General features: G+C 41.7%; 2 protein-coding genes, 1 long non-coding RNA gene and 1 pseudogene across 3 annotated transcripts; all 4 read left to right on the top strand.

Annotated features, from left to right (window-relative positions):
* Window positions 1-2,111: 2,111 nt before the first annotated feature.
* LOC124670861 (G-type lectin S-receptor-like serine/threonine-protein kinase B120) lies at window positions 2,112-7,272 on the top strand. The gene is made up of 9 exons (XM_047207330.1): window positions 2,112-2,231; window positions 3,149-4,178; window positions 5,148-5,246; window positions 5,331-5,512; window positions 6,091-6,301; window positions 6,396-6,633; window positions 6,739-6,889; window positions 6,985-7,057; window positions 7,187-7,272. Exons 1-9 carry the CDS (start codon window positions 2,112-2,114, stop codon window positions 7,270-7,272), a joined length of 2,190 nt encoding a protein of 729 aa, XP_047063286.1.
* A 1,490-nt stretch (window positions 7,273-8,762) lies between these two features.
* LOC124673692 lies at window positions 8,763-12,061 on the top strand (annotated as a pseudogene).
* A 1,267-nt stretch (window positions 12,062-13,328) lies between these two features.
* Window positions 13,329-13,972, top strand: LOC124673693. Its single transcript, XR_006992785.1, has 2 exons — window positions 13,329-13,421; window positions 13,656-13,972. It is a non-coding gene; the product is annotated as an uncharacterized LOC124673693 (long non-coding RNA).
* A 10-nt stretch (window positions 13,973-13,982) lies between these two features.
* LOC124673691 (G-type lectin S-receptor-like serine/threonine-protein kinase B120) lies at window positions 13,983-18,008 on the top strand. Its single transcript, XM_047209721.1, has 9 exons — window positions 13,983-14,147; window positions 14,346-14,489; window positions 14,558-15,728; window positions 16,184-16,282; window positions 16,358-16,542; window positions 16,664-16,874; window positions 16,975-17,212; window positions 17,311-17,461; window positions 17,544-18,008. The coding sequence occupies exons 1-9, from the start codon at window positions 14,118-14,120 to the stop codon at window positions 17,841-17,843; spliced, it is 2,529 nt and encodes an 842-aa protein (XP_047065677.1). The 5' UTR covers window positions 13,983-14,117; the 3' UTR covers window positions 17,844-18,008.
* Window positions 18,009-21,242: the final 3,234 nt, after the last annotated feature.

The raw sequence follows: 21,242 nt of genomic DNA, 5'->3' as shown, positions 1-21,242 counted from the left end.
GGGTACCCAACATTGCTCTACCTGCTTCTGCCCAACAAGAGATCCACGAGAATCACCGCAGCCCAAGATGGACCAATACGTCGGTTGCAATAGAGGAAAGATAGAAGGAGACGGATTCTTGATGAACAAGGGAAGGAAACGTCGAATAAGGAAAGGATAGCTTAGATTTCACTGTAACATAGTTGAATCAGTGCAAGACTCTCGGGACCTGGCCTTTAGAGAGGGCCTGCCGGAGGACACCAATTCAACCTACACAATCCCACATACACCAAACCCTAGAAACCTTGCCCTCCGGCGAGATCATCACAACGCAGTGTATCGACTTTCCCATTGTAACCTTTTTCATCGACAAATCAAGATCACACAAGCAGGAGTAAGGGTTTTACCTCATCGAGGGGCCCGAACCTGGGTAAATCTCGCCTTCTATTCGTTTGGTATCCGATGTCTCATGCTAACCTGCAAGATTCCGTCAACCCTAAGCCTCTCATGGTGGGTATTGCCGAGGAGCCTCCTCGTCAATCACTCCGGTGCATTGGAGATGGAGATCAAATGTGCAAGTAAAAGATTATATCGTATCACATATTTAATTGTCGGTGATGTTTCTCCTTTTTATGCATCTTACTTTACTTAGTACGACATTAGAATTATAAGATGATCCCTCAGAATAATATCAATAATCTCTAAAAAAAGAATAATATCAAGAAAATAATGTTTTATTCCTTAGTATGCACCGTTGCAAAAGTGTATCGTTTTGAAGCAACTCGTGATGATCGGATGTTGTAAAATCAAGATGGAAGAGAGGCAACGCCTGAGAGAACAAGGCCTAAATGGTAAGAGGGAAGAGAGGCAATGCTGAGAGGCAACATTGCAAATCATATTGCAAGAAAGTTTGGAGAGAGATGTGATTGATCGATGTGTAAAGTAGGCCTCGTAAGAAGGAGCACTACCAAAGTAGATTGCTAGAGACCATAAGGTCGGACACTCTAGATCGGCTTGGCAAATGACATGCTACTTTGATATTGTAGTATTTTAATTTAATAAATTTGTGATTTAATGATTCTAATGGTATGTATGTTTTCGCTCATGTTCCATATTTATATAAAAATGAAAAAAAGGCGTGTACCTTTTATAGAAGTACTAGGCATATATTTGTGATATAATATGCCAAATAATCAAGATGCAATATCATATATAGTACAGTTAGCATATGATCTCATCCAGGGCTCAATAGGAATTAGATGGAAGGGTAAATTATGCACTATCTTTTTGTTGGGAAACTTGCACCAATAAGATTTTCCCTTTTTTTGGCTATATTGGTGTAAACCATATTGCTAGAAATTTACTGCTTAGTATTTTCACCTCTTCTATACTACCATAGAAAAATTCATCATGGATAAAATCTTCGGTGAGAAATCTAGTAGAATCCGGGATTCCACGACTCGATACTACGACTCGATTCTGTCGGACAAAAATCGATCCAATTCTGAATCCCAACTCTGACTACATTGCTATCCACTACATTCCCATCTTCTTCCTCCTATTCTTGAGTTCATTCTGCAAATCTGATGACCAGCCGACACATGCAAAGCCACTCACCCACGGGGACATGCTAATCTCCAATAGCGGGGACTTTGCTCTCGACTTCTTCTCTCCCACCAGTATCAACAACAACTTTTAGATCATCTCTAACAGAGCCCATATAAACATGAACTGAAAACCCGAAGTTCAGTTCACCGAACTCGTGTTTATGGGTCAGAAAATCGATGGTGCAGTCTGAACCCGTAAAGTCAGGGTTTATCACAGAATTTGCGTATGATAAAAAAATGACACAATCAAATGCAAACAACTCATGCATAGTTATTAGTGCAGACATGAAATGACCCAATCATAGCAAATAGTTCATAGCTCACCATCTCCTCTCACCGCCGGCACCACGGCTCGTTGTCGCCTTCAATTTCGTCCTCTTCGGCGCCGAATTCTTCGGTCTGGTGCGGGATGCTTTCGGCTTCGATGCGACCGCTGGGACATCAGCGTTGGCCGCCACGGCACCGGCTTGCGGGACCACATGCGTTCCCGTGCGCTGCCGCTTGACCGCGCTCGTCGACGAGACCATGGTAGCAACGCTGGCGGGGGTTACGGGGGTCGCCGGGGTGGTTGGTGTAGCGGCGGAAGCTCCGGCGACCGCGGGAGAGGGTGGCGGGGCCTGCGATCTAGCAACGGCGGCCGTCTGGGTCGATTCGAAACTCATGGTGGCGAGATCGGACGACGGCGGAGCAGATGACGGTTAGGGCGCGCAGATCAGCGGCGGCGACAGTTGGGAGGAGGTGAAACTTCCCTCGTGCGCAAACTAGGGATTGTGTTCGGGCTACGTTCGGTTCGCTCCTTCGGCCCCTATAAATACAGGCCGAGTAGGGGTTTCGGTCTCGATTCGATTTTTTTTTTCAGTTTCGCCTATTTTACGTTATCTGATCTGCGCCGATTTACGAATCAAACCCTTAAAATTGCGGTATTCTTTTTGGTTTTGACCTGTTTACGATGCTCTTACCTTGGCATATGGTACAACAGCCTCCCTGGACCACGCACCGTTGTGTGGGTGGCCAACCGAGACAATCCAATCACCACTCATCAGGGGCGGGCCCACTTCAATTCAAGGGTATTTAGTTGAATACCCAAATATTTTGAAAAATATACCAATATATGAACGTTCTATGGAATGTATAAAAAGTAAAACTGTCATACTATGTTAAGAAGGTTGACGTAGGGCAAATGGTTTGGAAGGAACTGTTTTGTTCATTGTGTCATGAGTTCAAATCCCGTGCACGCATTTTAATCTTTATTTTTGAAATAATTTTTTTGCATGTATTTTTGTTATAGATAGATAATATAGCGTTTGGTCTACACTTACATTTTCATGTTCACTCCAATTGTTAGAAATTTGTAAGGAATTTACATATTCAAGTCACTTTTTTTGGTAAATTCATATATTTCTCAAGCAAGTATCACTCATTATGGGGTTTTGTCAAGAAAATATGAGATATGTGGGATTCAATATTTCCTCGTTTGTACTCAAATATTATATATATGTGTGATCGTTAGTTTCGTATTTAAAATATTTTATAATCTTGAATATCCATACTCAAAAGTCTAGGCCCGCCCCTGCCACTCATTCATCTGCGAGACTGCGACGTTAATCATCAACAACAGTTCTGATCTGGTGCTGTCTGACTCCCATGGCCACAGTATATGGAGGACGGAGACCAATATCACCGCTGGAGCCGCCAGAGCCCATGCAGTGCTACTTGATCAGGGAAACTTTGTCCTTCGCTTGCCCAATGGCAAGGACATATGGCAGAGCTTCGATTATCCCACCGACACAATACTTCCAGCCATGAAATTTCTGTTAAGCTACAAGGCAAAAATCGTCGGGCGACTCGTTGCTTGGAAGGGCTTGGATGACCCATCCTCTGGGGACTTTTCATACAGTGGCGACCCTAGCTCTCCGTATCTTCAAGTGTTGATTTGGAACAAGACCATCCCATACTGCCGCCTGGGTGTGTGGAATGGTGTGCCACTAGCCGGCAAAATATTGACCAACACCAGCTCCATCTTCTACCAAACGCTCATCAACACCGGAGATGAGTTCTACGCCGTGTACACAATCTCCAACAACTTACCATTCACACGCGTCATGCTTGACTATGCTGGTAACGTGAAGATTTTAAGCTGGAATAGTCACTCATCATCATGGGCACTCGCCGGTAAACGCCCCTCTGCTGCATGCGACCTCTATGCCTCGTGTGGTCCGTTCAGTTATTGCGACTTAACTCAGAATGTCCCATCCTGCCGATGCCTTGATGGGTTTGAACCCAACGGTATTAATTTTCCAAGAGGATGTAGCAGAATAACAGCGCTAAAATGCGAAAGACAGAGTCATTTCGTACAATTTCCTGAAATGAAGGTTCCTGGAAATTTCTTGCACATACGGAACAAAAGCTTTGATCAATGCGAGGCCGTGTGCAACCACAACTGCTCCTGCACGGCTTTTGCTTATGCCAATATGAGCGATGGCAGTGCTATGGCCGACACGTCAAGATGTTTGGTTTGGTCAGGGGAGCTTATCGACATTGGGAAGATACCCAACGGCGAGAACCTATACATCCGACTTGCCGATACTGCTGGTAATCGGCTTTCCATGCCTTACTTTTTCTCCAAGTTATTAGAATTTTATTTCACTGACAGAGTTTTCATGTCATATGTTCATCAAATTAACACCAAACGTTATCAGAGGGGTGATGTTGACATCATGATTTTTTTCGTGAAAATACATTGATATTAGAAAATTTAGTTGTATTACTTATATAGCAGTACTCTTTATTAAACTACCGATTCCAGTGTATCCGAGTAGTTCACATGCCAATACATTGATATTAGAAAATTTAGTTGTATTACTTATGTTTTGAATATTAGCACAGCCTTCATTATATAGGTTTGTCCATCGTTTTGCACTGTAACATATTTATTAGACCCAACAGATAAGTAATAGCATAAAACTAATTTTCGAGAAACATCTAGGCATATCCAATCTGAATATTTTGAACAATATTGGTACTTCCATTTTGTAAGTGGCATATCAAAAACTTTCCCTTTTGATTAGATAAACAGGACATCCTTTAACAACATTTTACAAAAACAATACATAGAGTTTTCAATTACTATGGTAAATTATAAAACTTACAACCTTCACTTTAAAAAATGCACTGATTTTTTTTCAAATTTCTTTTCCTAGATTTTCTGTAAGGCATATCATGTTCTTTTTTTTCTCCTTATAGCCTTCACTTTAAAAAAAATGCATTGACAATTCTTTTCAAAGTTTTCATGTCATAGATTTTCCATAAGACTATAGCCTGTTATTGTTTTTTTATCATTGGCAACAGCCAATTAATTATTTAATTTGAATTTGTACTTTTAATACGAGCACATTACAATATCAAATGCTTCTTTTTGGATGATCGAATCTTTGATTTACCAGAATCCCTGGTGGTTTGTGTAGTTAAATTACGTTAGTCTAGGCACTTGTAGCTTCACATATCCATCAGAGTATGTATGCAAGTGAATGCTGAATTTTAGATTGGTTGCATATATTGCAGTTGACAAGAAGGTAAGTTCAGTGAAGATTATACTCCCGATTATAGCATGCCTACTGCTACTGTCATGCACAGCCCTCATCTGGATATGCAAATACAGAGGTAGATATAAAAACTTCCCTCTTGTTTTCTACATATTATATTAGTGCAAGAGCTAAGAAAAAGAATGGATGTCCTAACTAGCAGGTAAACGGCGTAATGAGGAAACCCAGAAGAAAATGATGCTAGGATACTTTAGCACGTCCAATGAGCTCGGAGGAGAAAATACAGAATTTCCATCTGTTAACTTCAAAGACATCCTTTCAGCAACAAACTTCTTTGCTAACTCCAACTTGCTTGGACGGGGAGGTTTTGGCAATGTTTACAAGGTAATAGAAAGTGGTGCTTACAGCAGAATATGTTTTGGATAGAATAAAAACAAGCCTAAATTACCCTCTACTGTTGTATGAATCCACCCTTGATCCTCAAATCATTGTTTATCAACTTCAAAGACTGCTAGGAAAACACCCACCCCCTTCCCACCTCTCTGCAGTTGTCTTAACAAAGAAACTACCACAGATTTGGAACATGTGCATCTATGACGAAAAGTTGATGACTTATGAGCTTAGCATTACATAATGATAGTAATTATTGTTATTCCTATTCAAAAGCTTTGCTGAACCATCAATTAATATATGAAGTGGATGCTGAATTAGTAAGACATGCCTATCTTGAATGCTTGATGCCATATTATCTAAAATCGGTGTGGTTTAGGATGAAATTGTGATTTCCATTGATTGTTATGTTCAAGGGTACAAAGAAAACCATTTGGGAGTTAGAAACATGTAACATGCTCAGAGCTAAAAGGGGTTAAAGTGCATTTATTTGTGCAAAAAAATAGTAACTACAGGACTTCAAAACGTGAGTTTATAGTTCCTACTCAGTTGAAAAATATGCACTCATGCAGGGAACACTAGAGGGTGGAAACGAGGTTGCTATCAAAAGGCTTAGTAAGGGTTCTGGACAAGGTACAGTGGAGTTCAAAAATGAAGTAGTTCTAATCTCCAAACTACAGCACAAGAACCTGGTCAGGCTTCTTGGATGCTGCATTCATGAAGATGAGAAGTTACTGATCTACGAATACTTACCTAACAAAAGTCTGGATGCATTTCTTTTTGGTATGTGCTAGTTTTTTGATCACATATCACATAATTCTTACATTAACCATAATGATACTCATGATGACTAGCTCCCTTTTATTGACAATGAAAGATGCTGCACAAAAGCACGTACTTGATTGGTTCACACGGTTCAAAATAATTAAAGGGATATCAAGAGGCCTTCTTTATCTCCATCAAGATTCAAGATTAACAATAATCCACAGAGATCTTAAAGCAAGCAACATCTTGTTGGACACGGAGATGACTCCCAAAATTTCAGATTTCGGTATGGCAAGAATCTTTGGTGCAAACCAGAACCAAGCAAACACGACCCGGGTTGTTGGGACATAGTAAGTTACTGATGTATTAACAATCACTTAAAACTCTAGTTTTTATGGTATTGTATATTTTCTTTGTACATTTCTTGCTGACATTTCGTTGAATGTTTTAAACAGCGGCTATATGTCACCCGAATATGCGATGGGAGGTGCTTTTTCTGTAAAATCAGACACATATAGCTTTGGTGTTCTTCTCCTGGAGATTGTTAGTGGATTGAAGATCAGCTCATCCCATCTCATAGCAAACTTTTGTGGTCTTATTGCTTATGTGAGTAGTGTGGAACACATTTCCAATTAACCCCTACTCACACCTCAACACCCCAAAATTATTAACTTTGATATTGCCTTCATTTTATTGGTCAGACATGGAGATTATGGGAAGGTGGAAAAGCAATTCAATTGGTAGACTCTTCAGTTTTGGCAAGCTGCCCGCATTGTATCCATGTGGCACTCTTGTGTGTTCAAGGCCGTGCCAGCGATAGGCCCCTAATGTCATCAGTTATTTTTATGTTAGAAAACAAAACTACGTTCCTTCCGGCTCCAAAGCAACCTGTATATTTTGCAGTGAGTAACTGTGGAGATGGAGAAGGAAGTGGGAGCATGGAGAATTCCTTGAATGGAGTAAGTATCACAACACTCAAGGGCCGTTAGATGCTTCACAACTTATTGTAGCAAATTTGAGTACAACTAGTTGTATAGTTTTATGGTTCACTTTCCGTGAACTCAAATTTCCGTAGGTGGTTGTAATATTCATGAGTTTATTATGTGAGAAATTTGAATAATAATTGCTACCCGTGACCTGATCGATACAACCATCTGAATTTTAATTTTGTTGGTCAAAGAGTTTTCTCAGATTTCAGTTAGGGTTCCTTTCAGTTATCAGAAACCACCCATGTTGGGGTTCCTTTCAGCTAGTCATCTACAGTTCGATTGCTTGGGAAAAGTGTATGTATTGGAAATATTACAGAGTATTGTAATCATCATTAATTGTAAACTGAAATTCTCCACTAGGCCTTCGCACATCGAGTAAATAACCTAGCGATATTAGGTTTAGAACAGAAACCCAAATGCGTATTGACAGTACCTTGGCACAAGGCGGGGCTATGATGACCCTGGAGTGTTAAATCGTGTCGATTAACTTGACACGACCAAACCTCCCCTTCGTCCTTGCTCGTACCGGCCACTGCTCCACCACGGCATGAGCCGACAGCTTCCTCGCCTCCATCGGGGCGCCGGATCGGCGGTGGCGGCCGAAGCCAGCCACACGCGTCGCCGCCGTCCGTCATCCACCCGTCGCCGCCGTCAGGCTTTCTTCTTCTCTCGGTAGAATGGCAACTATACGACTCTTTTTTTTTTTTTTTGACAGAACAACTATACGACTCTGGCCCACAGTTCCGTGTCTCAACTTTAAGTGCTTACTGGTGGAAAGCCCAAGTGGCCGATGGAGGAAATGGAGGAAAGGCCCATATCAAGCGCCCATTACCCTCGAGAAAAAAAAATACTCGATGGATTCCTCGACCAAATCCGCGCCGATTATCGCAGACTCGCAGTATCTCGATCGGATTCGGATCGATCAATCCGGGCGTGAATGGAGGAGCTACGGCGTCGCTCCGCTCACAATCGACCATGGCGTCAAGGTCCCGCACCGAGAGCGACCCGGCGGCGTCGTCCTCGGCAGCGGCGGTCGGCTCTTCTCGCGGTGGCCACTACCGCGGTCGGTGTCAGCGGCGGCAGGAGACCGCGGGCGTCCGCTGCCCCGTCGTGAAACCCCAACAAGTGACAAGTCAAACACTTCGCCACGCCAATGAGCCCTGAGGTTTCCCCTGTCGCACTCGCACTCTCTCTTAGTCCAAAGTCAAACCTTGAATCTGAACCCGTAGCAACGAATTTCCTCTGCGCGTGTAGCATTGTTCCAGACTTCAGGGGTCTGGTCTCCTGCCATCATCTGCTAATCATGTTTGGTCTACGTGACTAAGTCCATCTTGTCTTTAGTATTATCACGTGCTTACCAAGTTATCATTATCCCCGCAAAAAAAAAGTTACTACCATTCATACGTACAATTTCAGACCTTGTCTTCACTCCCTGTAGCACATTCTTCTGAAGAACCACATACAACCTCAGTTGGTTCCGGGACGGGAGGATGAAGAAGACCTTACAAGGCAAGTCCTGCATTCCTATTTTCATCCTCCTATCCCTGGGTTCATTCTGTAGGTCCGATGACCAGCTCACAAATGCAAAGCCGCTCTCCTCCGCCGACACGCTCGTCTCCAAGGCCGGGGACTTTGCGCTCGGCTTCTTCTCTCCGAGCGGCTCCAACTCCAGCTTATACCTTGGCATATGGTACAACAACATCCCCGGCCGGACCGTGGTGTGGACCGCCAACCGCGAGGACCCGATCCCCGCCACTTCATCCCCCATGCTCGCCATCACCAACAGTTCTGGCCTGGTGTTGTCCGACTCCCGAGGCCGCGCTACTTGGTCAACGAAGAACAACATCACTGCCACCGGAGTTGCTGCACTGCTGCTCGATACCGGTAACTTTGTCCTCCAGTATTTAAACGGCACAATCATATGGCAGAGTTTCGATCGTCCGACCGACACCCTCCTTCCAAGCATGAGGTTTTTGTTGAGCTTCGGGGCCCACTATGCCGAGCGTCTTGTTGCTTGGAAGGGCCCTGATGATCCTTCGTCTGGGGACTTCTCCTGCAGCGGTGACCCTGCCTCTCCAGATATTCAGTTTGTCACCTGGAACAAGACCAGGCCATACTACCGCATGACCGTGTCGGATGGCGTATCAGTGAATGGTGGCATGTACGTGAACAACGGCACCCGGACGACCATCAACATAGGGGACCTGTTCTACTTCATGTTCACAATCTCAAACAGCTCAGACTTCATGCGCATCAAGCTTGACTACACTGGCAAGCTGCAGTATCTTCGCTGGAACAGGCAGTCATCATCGTGGTCACTCATTGCTGAAATCCCTACTGCTCCATGTGACCTCTATTCCTCATGTGGCCCATCGAGCTATTGCGACTTCACTCGGACTGTCCCAACATGCCAGTGCCTTGATGGGTTTGAGCCTGATGGTAATAATGTTTCTAGAGGATGTAGGCGAATAGAAGCAATAAAATGCGGCACACCAAGTCATTTTGTGGCCTTGCCTAGGATGAAAATTCCAGACAATTTCTTGCATATACGCAATAGAAGCTTCGATCAGTGTGAAGCCGAGTGCAGCCGCAACTGCTCATGCACAGCTTACGCTTATGCCCACTTGAACAGTCCAGGTGCTATGGCTGACCCATCAAGGTGCTTGGTTTGGTCAGGGAGCTTGTTGACACCGGAAAATATCAAGAAGCTGGCGAGAATGTGTACCTCCGGCTTTCCGACTCCCCTGGTATGCACCACACCTTTCCAGTCTTATGTTATTATAGCACTCAATGTGTTATGCCGCTGAAATTCCCTGCAAAATTAGTTGTGTATCAAATCAACATAACACTTGAACGGTGCATCTATTAAATGCATAAACTTAACAATATTGCATTAATAGTCAATTGCATTTTTGCAGCAAATTAATTTGGTGTTTAGATTGGTAAGATTCTTACTATTTTTTGTCAGTCTATAATGCAATATTAAAGTATTAAACCCCATTTTACGATAGGCCTACCAAAAACTCTAAGGGTTTATTGGTAGCACATTTATTAGGTCCAAGCATGTAACTTCATACCCTTGCAAGTAATGCTTCATATGGTAAATTATTTTTTTCCTAAAAAAGGTGATGTATCGGATGCAGTTGCAGTTCGAAGGAATAGGAAATCGGTAAAGATTGTGCTCCCGACCGTAGCATTCTCGCTGATGCTTACATGCGTAGTCTTTGTCATGATATGCAAATACAAAGGTATAATAGACAAAGACTCTTGCCTTCAAAATTCAACATAATTGCCTAAGTGTTAATAACAAAGTATTGATCTTTAGCAAGCAAACATCGAAAGACAGAAATCAAGAAGAGGCCAATGCTAGGATACCTTCGTTCTTTCAGTGAAACTGGAGTCGAAAGTGCAGAATTTCCTTTTGTTAGCTTCGAGGATATTGTCGCCGCAACTGATAATTTCGCTGATTCTAAGCAAATTGGAAGAGGAGGTTTTGGGAAAGTTTACAAGGTAATAACAACAAGTTTTATGTATGTAGTTTCAGCAGCACATGATCTGTTCTTCAGTATAATTATAGTAGTCAAGTTCAATTGCTGTCATCTTCTCACAACTTAGGATGATGCGGTCATGTAGGGAATGCTGGAAGGTGTCAAGGAAGTTGCTATCAAAAGGCTTAGTAAGGATTCTGGGCAAGGCGTAGAGGAGTTTAAGAATGAAATAGTTCTAATTGCTAAATTGCAGCACAAAAACCTTGTTAGACTGATTGGTTGCTGCATTCATAGAGATGAGAGGTTACTTATCTATGAATACTTACCTAACAAAAGCTTGGATGCCTTCCTTTTTGGTATGCTCTGACTTCTGGTACTTACTACAAGTTTTTTATTAACCATGTAGAAATCACTGATAACTAATGATACACTTTGTTTACCATAAACTTTGAAGATGCTACAAGACACCATGTACTTAATTGGCCCGCACGCTTCAAAATAATTCAGGGAGTAGCGAGAGGTCTTCTCTATCTCCACCAAGATTCAAGGTTAACCATAATTCACAGAGATCTCAAAGCAAGTAATGTCTTGTTGGACTCAGAAATGACTCCCAAAATATCAGACTTTGGTATGGCAAGGATATTTGGTGGAAACCAACAAGAAAACACTACCCATGTTGTTGGTACATAGTAAGTAAATAAATGCACTAGCCACCTGTCAAGTTCTAGTTTATACTGTATATCTTATCTCAAATTTGCATTTCTTGTTATTATTTTTAAACAGTGGTTACATGTCGCCTGAATATGCAATGAGAGGTGACTTTTCTGTAAAATCCGACACCTATAGCTTTGGTATTCTTCTGTTGGAGATTGTAAGTGGCTTGAAGGTAAACTCACCGCAGCTCATGATGAACTTTGGCGGTCTTACATGTTATGTAAGTATAGAGAAATTCACAACATTTCAATACCTCAAACAAAATGTAGTCAACTGATCATAGGCTGATTCTGTTGGCCCAGGCATGGAGGCTATGGAAAGATGGAAAAGCAGCAGAATTAATGCAGTCTTCGGTTTCTGAGAGCTGTCCACTTCATGAAGCTGTACGATGTATTCATGTCGGTCTCTTGTGTGTTCAAGATGACCCGGATGATAGGCCGCTCATGTCATCGGTTATTTTTATGTTAGGGAATGAAATCGCCTTGCTCCCTACACCAAAGCGGCCTGCATATTTTGCTCTGCGACATTCCGAGACCCAGGAAGGTTCTTCAAATGTGCTGAGCATCACAACATTAGACGGTCGTTAGATATGAAGTTCAAATTTCAGCACATATGGAAATCTCAGTATGGGTGGCAGTATACTGTCAAACATGTCACTAAGGATATCCAAATGTAGCACGATATGTCAGCAAAAATGCATTCAAGCTAGAGATATATCTATCTAAAATAAAAGGCAAGTGCATGCAAGAGAGTAGGGGCCTCCGCAAACTGAGCCTCAACAGAGGCACGAGCCTTCTTTTCAGGATCTACAGTAGTTGGAATTTGAATATTAGATAGGTTGTTGTGCTGTACGGGAAAATAATGTGAACTGAGAACCAATCGAAAATGTCTTACTCCGTATATGAGTTCAAACAAAGATTTTCCTGTCCTGTATGATGTTGCTGCTATCTTTTTCTTACATGCGTGAAAGACTGAAGGATGTTAACTATATTGTTTTGACTTTATTTAGCTTTTAATTTACCCCCACCTTCGAATATTACTTGTATGTTTGATCATTGGTTAAATGGGGTTGCAAGAAAAGACAAAGTTTAACCAGCTGGCTTTCATGCTTTCTTCTCCGGGGTTGCTGTGCGCCGACGGGTGCGGCAGCTGCGGTGTGCCGCACACCCGGTCGTGCCCTGCCGCGATCAGTTGGCCCGCGGCCCAACGGAACAGGTAGTATTTTTTTTTGTTTCTGTTTTTCTTTTCTTTTTTCTATTTATTTTTTTTTGTTTTTCAAAATCTGATTATTTTCAAAACAACAATTTTCACAATGTGAAAAGCTGTATAAGTTTTTACAGTTTTAAAAATTTGAAGATTTCTAAATTTTGAATTTTTTTAAATTTGAACAATTTTCAAATTTGAACATTTTTTAGTTTGAGTTTTTCTTTAGTTTGAACATATTTTTAAAATCTGCACATTTTTCGAATTTAAATATTTTTTAGATTGAATGGCAACTATACCACTCAGTAGGCCTTGGCCCACTAATTCCGTGTCTCAACTTGAGTGATTACGGGCCGAGAGCCCAAGTGGCCGAAGGGAGGAAAGGCCTATATCGAGCGCCCATTACCTTCTCGTGTCTGGAAGAGGTACCCTCGAGAAAAAAGAACTTCCATCCGACGGATTCCTCGATGAAATCCGCGCCAATTATCGCAGTCTCTCGATCGGACCGATCAATCCGGGCGTGAATGGCGTCGCTCCGAACCCAATCGACCATGGCGTCGAGGTCCCGCACCGAGACCGACGCGTCGGCGTCGTCCGCGGCAGCGGCGGTAGGCGCTTCTCGCGGTGGCCACCGCCGTGGTGGCCGTCAGCGGCGGCAGGAGGCTGCGGCCGTCCGCTGCCACAGCGTGAGACCCCAACAAGTCAATCACTACGCCACGACAAGCCACGCCAACCAGCCCTGAGGTTTCCCCTGTCGCACTCTCCAAGTCCGAAGTCAAACCTCCAATCTGAACCCGTAGCAACAAATTTCCTCTGCCCGTGTAGCATATATTGTTTGGGACTTCAGGGTCTAGCCTCCTTCCTGCCATCATCTGCTAATCATGTTTGGTATACGTGACTAAGTCCATGCTGCATTTATTATTATCGCGTCCTTGTCATTGATACTTCCAAATTCGGAATTGTCTTCACTCCCTGCAGCAGAATTAATTGTTCTGAAGATCCACATTCTCCTTGGTTGGTTCCTAGAGGATGAAAAAGATGGCCTTAAAACTTACAAGGTAAGTCTAGCATTCCTATTTTCATCCTCCCATTCTTGGCTTCATTCTGTATGGGTGTAGTACTTGGAATTTGAATATTTCGGTAGGTTGAACTGAGAACCAATCGAGAATGTCATATTTGATGAGTTCAAAAAAAGATTTTCCTGCCCTGTATGAATGTATGATGTTGCTGCTAGTGCCAAGAAGGATGGATGTTATATTGTTTTGATGCAATACGTCATTATGGATTAATCTCAATTAGACTGAAGCTAACCCCAAGTAAAAAAAAAAGGAGAGACTAACCCAAAGTATTTCATCATTGGTACGGAGTATGATAGTTGTCGTCTTCTTTCATTGATTTTACCGTCCCGGAGCTAGAAGAAGTCACCAACTCACCACACGGATGCCCACGCGACCGCAACACTCTGCCTCAGTAAGCAAATTCACATGCCTTTCCCTTGTCGCCCTCTCACTCCAATTTGGTGAGGATATTTCTTTGCGCGTGCAGCACCTTTGAAGACTTGGACTTTGCTCTAGCCATCTTTGATATGGTCTCTGTGTCAATGTTGCTGTCTTGCTCCATTACTATTCTCGTGACACTTAACCATTCTATATTTCTCCATTTTTTGCGATAAGAGGCGAGATTAGACTGGGACGTCGAGAAAGAAGACTTCAACCACATATCCACTTGCTAAGTTGTTCAGCAGGGCAGAACCACGCACCTCGGTTGATTAGCTTCTATAGCTACGTCCAGATAGAAGAAGAGGCACCATGGGTATGCCCTCTTGCGTTCCTATTTTCATCCTCCTGTTCTTGAGTTCATCCTGCAGATCCGATGACCAGCTCACAGACGCAAAGCCACTCTCCTCCGGCGACATGCTCGTCTCCAAGGGCGGCGACTTTGCGCTTGGCTTCATCTCGCCGGACGGCTCCAACACGAGCTTATACCTCAGCATATGGTACCACAACATCCCTGGCCGCACCGTCGTATGGACTGCCAATCGTGATAACCCGATCGCCGCCACTTCATCCCCCATGCTCGCCATCACCAACAGCTCTGACTTGGTGTTGTCTGACTCCCAGGGTCGCATCCCTTGGGCAACGAAGAACAACATCGCTGGCATGCGAGTTGTTGCAGTGCTACTCGACATGGGGAACCTGGTCCTCCAGTTACTAAATGGCACAACCATATGGCAGAGTTTTGATCATCCGACAGACACCATCCTCCCAGGCACAAGGCTCTTCCTCAGCGACAAGGCCCGTATCATTGGGCGGCTTGTTGCTTGGAGAGGGCCCCTTGACCCATCCACCGGAGATTTTTCTTTGAGCCTTGACCTCAGCTCGGGCCATCAGTTAGTCATTTGGCATGGGACTATGCCCTACACCCGCCTCAGTATGTTCAGTGGTTCGACAGTGGATGGCAGAATATACGAGAACACAATCATCTATGAAGCGATTGTCGGCACATGTGATGGGTTCTATTATGAATTCTCCGTGTCTGCTGGCTCACCGTATGCACGTCTTACGCTCGACTATACAGGCATGCTGAGGAGTCTTAGCTGGAACAACAATTCGTCATGGACAACCACTGCCGAGGACCCCAGTAGCAGCTGCGACCTCTATGCTTCATGTGGCCCGTTCGGCTATTGTGACAACATGGGGGTTGTCGCGACATGCCGTTGTCTCGATGGGTTTGAGCCTATTGGTCTTAACTTCTCGAGCGGATGTAGAAGAATAAAGGCGTTGGAATGCAGTAGGCAAAGTCATTTCGTGACCTTGTCTAGGATGAAGGTTCCAGCCAAATCCTTCCATGTCCTGAACAGAAGCTTCGACGAGTGCACGGCCGAGTGCACCATCAATTGCTCATGTACGGCCTACACTTACACTAACTTGAACAGTAACGATTCTATGGCTGACCAGTCAAGGTGCTTGATTTGGACAACGGAGCTCGTCGACACGGGGAAGTATAGCAATCGTGGCGAGAACCTGTTCGTCCGGCTTGCTGACTCTCCTGGTATGCACCACTCCAGTAGTCCACTGTAAACTGATGAATTATGATATCACTGTGCTAAATTTGTCATGGGACTTTATTTAATGAAACTTTACACTTAGGACTATGCCCATCAACTCAACACCAACACTTTAAGCAGGGGACATATGCTAAGTTATGAACTTAACAGTATAATCGCAGTCATCAATACTTCTTTGCAGCCAGTTTTGTTGGTGTATAAAATAATCAGTAAACTTGGAACTGTTCTTTACGAGCATATTGCAACATAAAACTTCAACTTACCATAAGCCTATTAGTAACTCTGGACAGGATCAGTAGTAGCATAGTTGCTTGGCATACCGAACATTTATGCTATTGTGTGCAAGTATTTGCATGCTCCTATGAGTAATGCTTGATGTAGTAACTTATTTTTCTTTAAAAATGTGATGCGCTAAATTCTTACAGGACATATTTTGCAGTTCAAAAGAATAGAAGATTGCTAAAGATTGTACTCCCGGCCATTGCATGCCTATTGATACTCACATGTATAGCCCTTGTCGGGATATGCAAATACAGGGGTAAAATAAACAATGGCTTTTTTTTATCAAAATTCAACTTCATTTTATAAGTGGTATTAAGAAATTTATCTTTAGCAAGCAAAGAACGAAAGAATGAAATCCAGAAGAGAGTGATGCCAGAGTACCTTAGTTCTTCCAATGGAACTGGAGGCGAAAGTATAGAGCTACCATTTGTTAGCTTCGAAGATATTGCTGCTGCAACAGATAATTTCTCTGACTTGAAACAAATCGGAAAGGGAGGTTTTGGCAAAGTTTACAAGGTAACAAAAAGTTTTATATCCATATTTTCTATAGCACATATTCATTTTGCAAGGATAATAATTTAGTGTGAAAACGAATTGCTTTTGTCATTTCATAATTCACGATGATGCAATCATGTAGGGAATGTTGGATGGTCTCAACAATGTTGCTATCAAAAGGCTTAGTATTGACTCTGAACAAGGGATAAAGGAGTTCAAAAATGAAGTAGATCTGATTGCTCAATTGCAGCATAGAAATCTAGTTAGACTTCTTGGTTGCTGCATTCATGGAGATGAGAGGTTGCTTATCTACGAATACCTGCCTAACAAAAGCTTGGATGCATTCCTTTTTGGTATGGTCAGGCTTTTGATACAAATTGTAAATTTCTTATCAACCAACAGGGTATCGCCCGATGACTAATGATATAATATATTTATCGTTCATCTTTGTAGATGCTACAAAACAATATGTGCTAGATTGGCCCACACGCTATAATATAATTAATGGGGTGGCGAGAGGGCTGCTTTACCTCCACCAAGATTCAAGATTAACTATAATTCACAGAGATCTCAAAGCAAGCAACATCTTGCTAGATTCAGAAATGACTCCGAAAATATCCGACTTTGGTATGGCTAGGATCTTTCGTGGAAACCAACGGCATGCAAACACTTCCCGGGTTGTTGGGACATAGTAAGTAATTAAATGCACCAGACACCTATCGAACTTCCAGTGTTCTATTGTTTAGTTGATCTCAAATTATGACTTTCTTGTTTGAATTATTTTAATAGTGGTTACATGTCCCCTGAATATGTGATGGGAGGTGCCTTTTCTGTAAAATCGGACACCTATAGCTTTGGCGTTCTTATTTTGGAGATTGTAAGTGGCTTGAAGATCAGCTCACCGCAGCTTATAATGAACTTTTCCAGCCTTACAACTTACGTAAGTTTGGAGAAATGCATAAAATTTCAATAGCTCAAACAAAACGCAGAAACTTGATCATAAGTTGATCTTATTGGTTCAGGCATGGAGATTGTGGCAAGATGGAAAAGCAACAGAGCTAGTGCACTCTTCAGTCATTCAGAGCTGTCCACTTCATGTTCTACGGTGTATTCATGTTGGTCTCTTGTGTGTTCAAGATCATCCTGATGATAGACCGCTTATGTCATCAGTTATTTTTATGTTAGAGAATGAAAGTGCACTACTCCCTGCACCAAAGCAGCCTGCATATTTTGCTATGCAGAATTGGGAAACTCAAGGACCAAGGGAGAGCATGGAAAATTCTGCAAATGGAGTGAGCATCACAACATTAAAGGGTCGTTAGATGTTGCAGGTCTAATTAGTCTATATTTGCAAATTTCAGTATAGGCAAACGTATGGTTAATGATCTACAATATGTAGAATTTGAATCTTTTATTCGGTTGTTGTGCGGTACGCGAAAAGGCTGCGAATTGGAGAACTAATTTGAGAATGTTCTGGTTTGAACAAATATTTTCTTGCTTTGTATGCTCTTCATGGTGTCATCTTCAGTTGCTAGCATGCCCAAAATAATGATTTAGATTCTTTTGATGCAACACATCATTATCATGTATAGGGAGGACAATGACTTGCTCATTGACCTGGCTGGTTCGAGATCCCTTTACTGATTGGTTACTGGTAATGCCTCTCTTGCCACCCACCGTAGACACTGTATCAGTATGTTAATAGTTTAAATGCAAAACATTACAGCTGGTACTTTTATCTGTTGTGTGTTTAATTCGCTCTGTTCTCTTTTATAATACGTTTTAGCTCTTTTCTAGATTCACTCACTTTAGTTTGTATTTGGTCTATTTTTAATGTGTAGGTTCACTCATTTTGATTTGTATCTAGTCCATTTTTAAATATCTAAAGTGTCCTATATTAGTGAACAGAGGGAGTATTTGCTTTTCCTTGCCGTAAATCAGTAGAACGGGGAACTATTCTATTATGTTTAGCTATAACCTGGGGTGTTCAATGTTAACTGAAGCACTTCTCTTCTGCCTGACTAATATGTCTTTAGTATTTTACGATGATCTGGAAACCGTGTTTATTTTCGATAAAATCATTTTACCAATTTGAGTCTTGGCGATCGATAGCAGAGAGAAAGTTTTGATTGAACAGACCAGATAGGGGCAACAGTTTGCCTTTTCATTTATATCATAGAGAAGTACATTGTACTACTACACAATGTACAGGGAAATTAAGTGCGAGTGTTCTACCACATGCCTAGCACTAGCAGTACCTCTAGAGGTGTTTACTAAAATTAAAGAGTAGCTAGCCTAGGTACGCAGATCCGTCATGGTACTGCACTCGACTATGCAAATCGATCTGTTGCCAAGACCATAGTAAATCGACATCCATGTGACGTTGCCTCACTTCATACCTCTTCACTTGATACCTCTGTATTCATTTTTCAGGCCCGGATGAATCACACAGCTCATGATTTATCAGTTGAGAAAGGTGAGTAGTATTGCTCGATCCATGCAGTAAATTTTGATGGGATAGATTTCAGCGTTTCACAAGAATAGTGCGTTGGTCTTGTCTGGACACATGAATATAGAGGTAGACTAACAATTATTATCTACGTTTCAAAATATATGATTTTTTATAAAGCTAATTTAGCTTTCGAAGAGAGCTTACATTTTGAAATGGAGATAGTACTTTCTAAAAAAACACTTGCATTTTGGAACGGAGATAATTGTTGTGAATGAGCAACTAGTATTCACTGTTGGCCAAAGGTCAATACATGTACAAGTGGTACAATATGCAGGGAACCCCTCATACACTGGGAATATACAGTAAAGGGTTCTATACATCACTAACACCCCCCTCAAACTCATGGTGGATCAACAACACTGAGTTTGGAGAGAAAGAACGCATGGTGTGCTCTAGTATGGGACTTCGTGAAGAAGTCAGCAAGCTGTAGCTCGGAGGGCACATAATTGTAATATCCCAGGTAATGGGGTTACAAAAATAGAGGAAACAGATGTGTGCATTGCATTCATGCATAGAAAATCTGGGGAATTTTCGCGCTTTAAAGTAAAACAGTCACAGTAACAGAAGTTTCACTTGACCTTGGTGGAATTGAAGTAGCTCATCAAGTCAAGCGCCATAAACCTCAATGTGACTTTGCTAAAACTTTGTTTTGGGTAGAGATGATTTGATCTAAGGGGTTAGATCAAATGGAACCAATAATCAACACAACAACACTTTACTCAATGATCAATTGCTTGATCCTATAAGAGATTATAATATGGTAATTCTTGTCATAACAGATGAACATTCATCCATTGGAAATCAAGTGACAATAATTGGAGAAACTAATCTTCACTTATCTCTTCCATGTCTTAAATTAATCCATGATCCTACCATGAACCTCATGGTATTCATTTTACTTCAATCTTGGAAACATGACAAGGAGATCAACTCTAGAAATAAATATTCTTCTCTATTCCAAATAGTTAAGCACCAAACCTAGAGAGGTGAGAGTTCTATTATAATTATTAGAGAAGCATTAACAAACCTTGAGTCAAACCTTGGATATGCATCCAAGTATTTAAATATCATCTTAAAGAAAAACCCTAGGATATTATTCAAGACCTCCCCTCAAGAGAGAACCCATCTATATTAACCATAGATATTGGTGACCACATAATTATCTTTGGAGAATAACCTTAGGTTAGTATTGAAGTCCTTCCCAAGTGAGAGAGCCCATTCATATCAATTCTAGCTTTACCTATTAATTAATAGAGGACAATCTTTGAACTAAAGTATTGGGTTGAAAACCATTTCATCTTGGAGTGGTGGGATAACCTAATATCACATGGAATAATATCAAAACCCTGAATTGATAAGGTGAGGAAGAGACTAACCCAATTAAGCTAGACAAATGAAACCTTAGCTTAGATACCTAAGGAGATATTAGGAGTACACCATAAACCCTAGAATAACCATTCTTAAATGAGAAAGCTCAACCTATGGTGTTATACTCAAGATAATGGAGACAACCATAACCATGTCCACCTAAGGAATTATAAGAGAAGTACTATACCTTAGTTGATCAAGACAATACTTGATCATGGAAGTGAGAAACCTATTTAATGAGAGATACATTAGGAATTCAAACATTGATCACTATAAATTGAGTGATGATCATAAACCCTAAGAACTTGAGGTAGAGTTATTAAGAATAAGTTGATCATGCCTAATCCATGATCATGTTCTTGAGGTATTGAGGATAAACCCTAATAGGATAAGTAGATATCATTCACCACATGAAATCATAGGGAGGTAACTAGTAAGCAACCCTAGGATTGTATCCTAACCTTAACTTGTGAACCACTTGGTGATCATAAGTAGAATTCTATAACATCTACATTCCACTTATTCTTCACCTAATAAACAAAAGAGAACCTTAGAATAAAACTCCATACTTAATATGGTGAGAAACCATCCATCCATATGACCAAAGTTAACTATAAAAAGAACTATGACAACTTGAGTTACTTTAATAATAGATTAAGGATATAATAGAAATCTTTTGGTATAAGATAAAAACAACTCTCAAATCCCTAGTAATTAAAGAAGCACATAAGATATGAAGCAAGTAACCATATTACCATGGTTAGGGAGATTAAACCCTAGCAAATGCAATATGGTGTCATCCCAACTCTACAAACTAGGAGTAGATCTCAATCCTAGTTTA

The sequence above is a fragment of the Lolium rigidum genome, chromosome 7 (assembly GCF_022539505.1).
Source record: "Lolium rigidum isolate FL_2022 chromosome 7, APGP_CSIRO_Lrig_0.1, whole genome shotgun sequence".
Classification (NCBI taxonomy): Eukaryota; Viridiplantae; Streptophyta; class Magnoliopsida; order Poales; family Poaceae; genus Lolium; species Lolium rigidum.
This window is presented reverse-complemented; position numbering and strand designations above follow the sequence as displayed.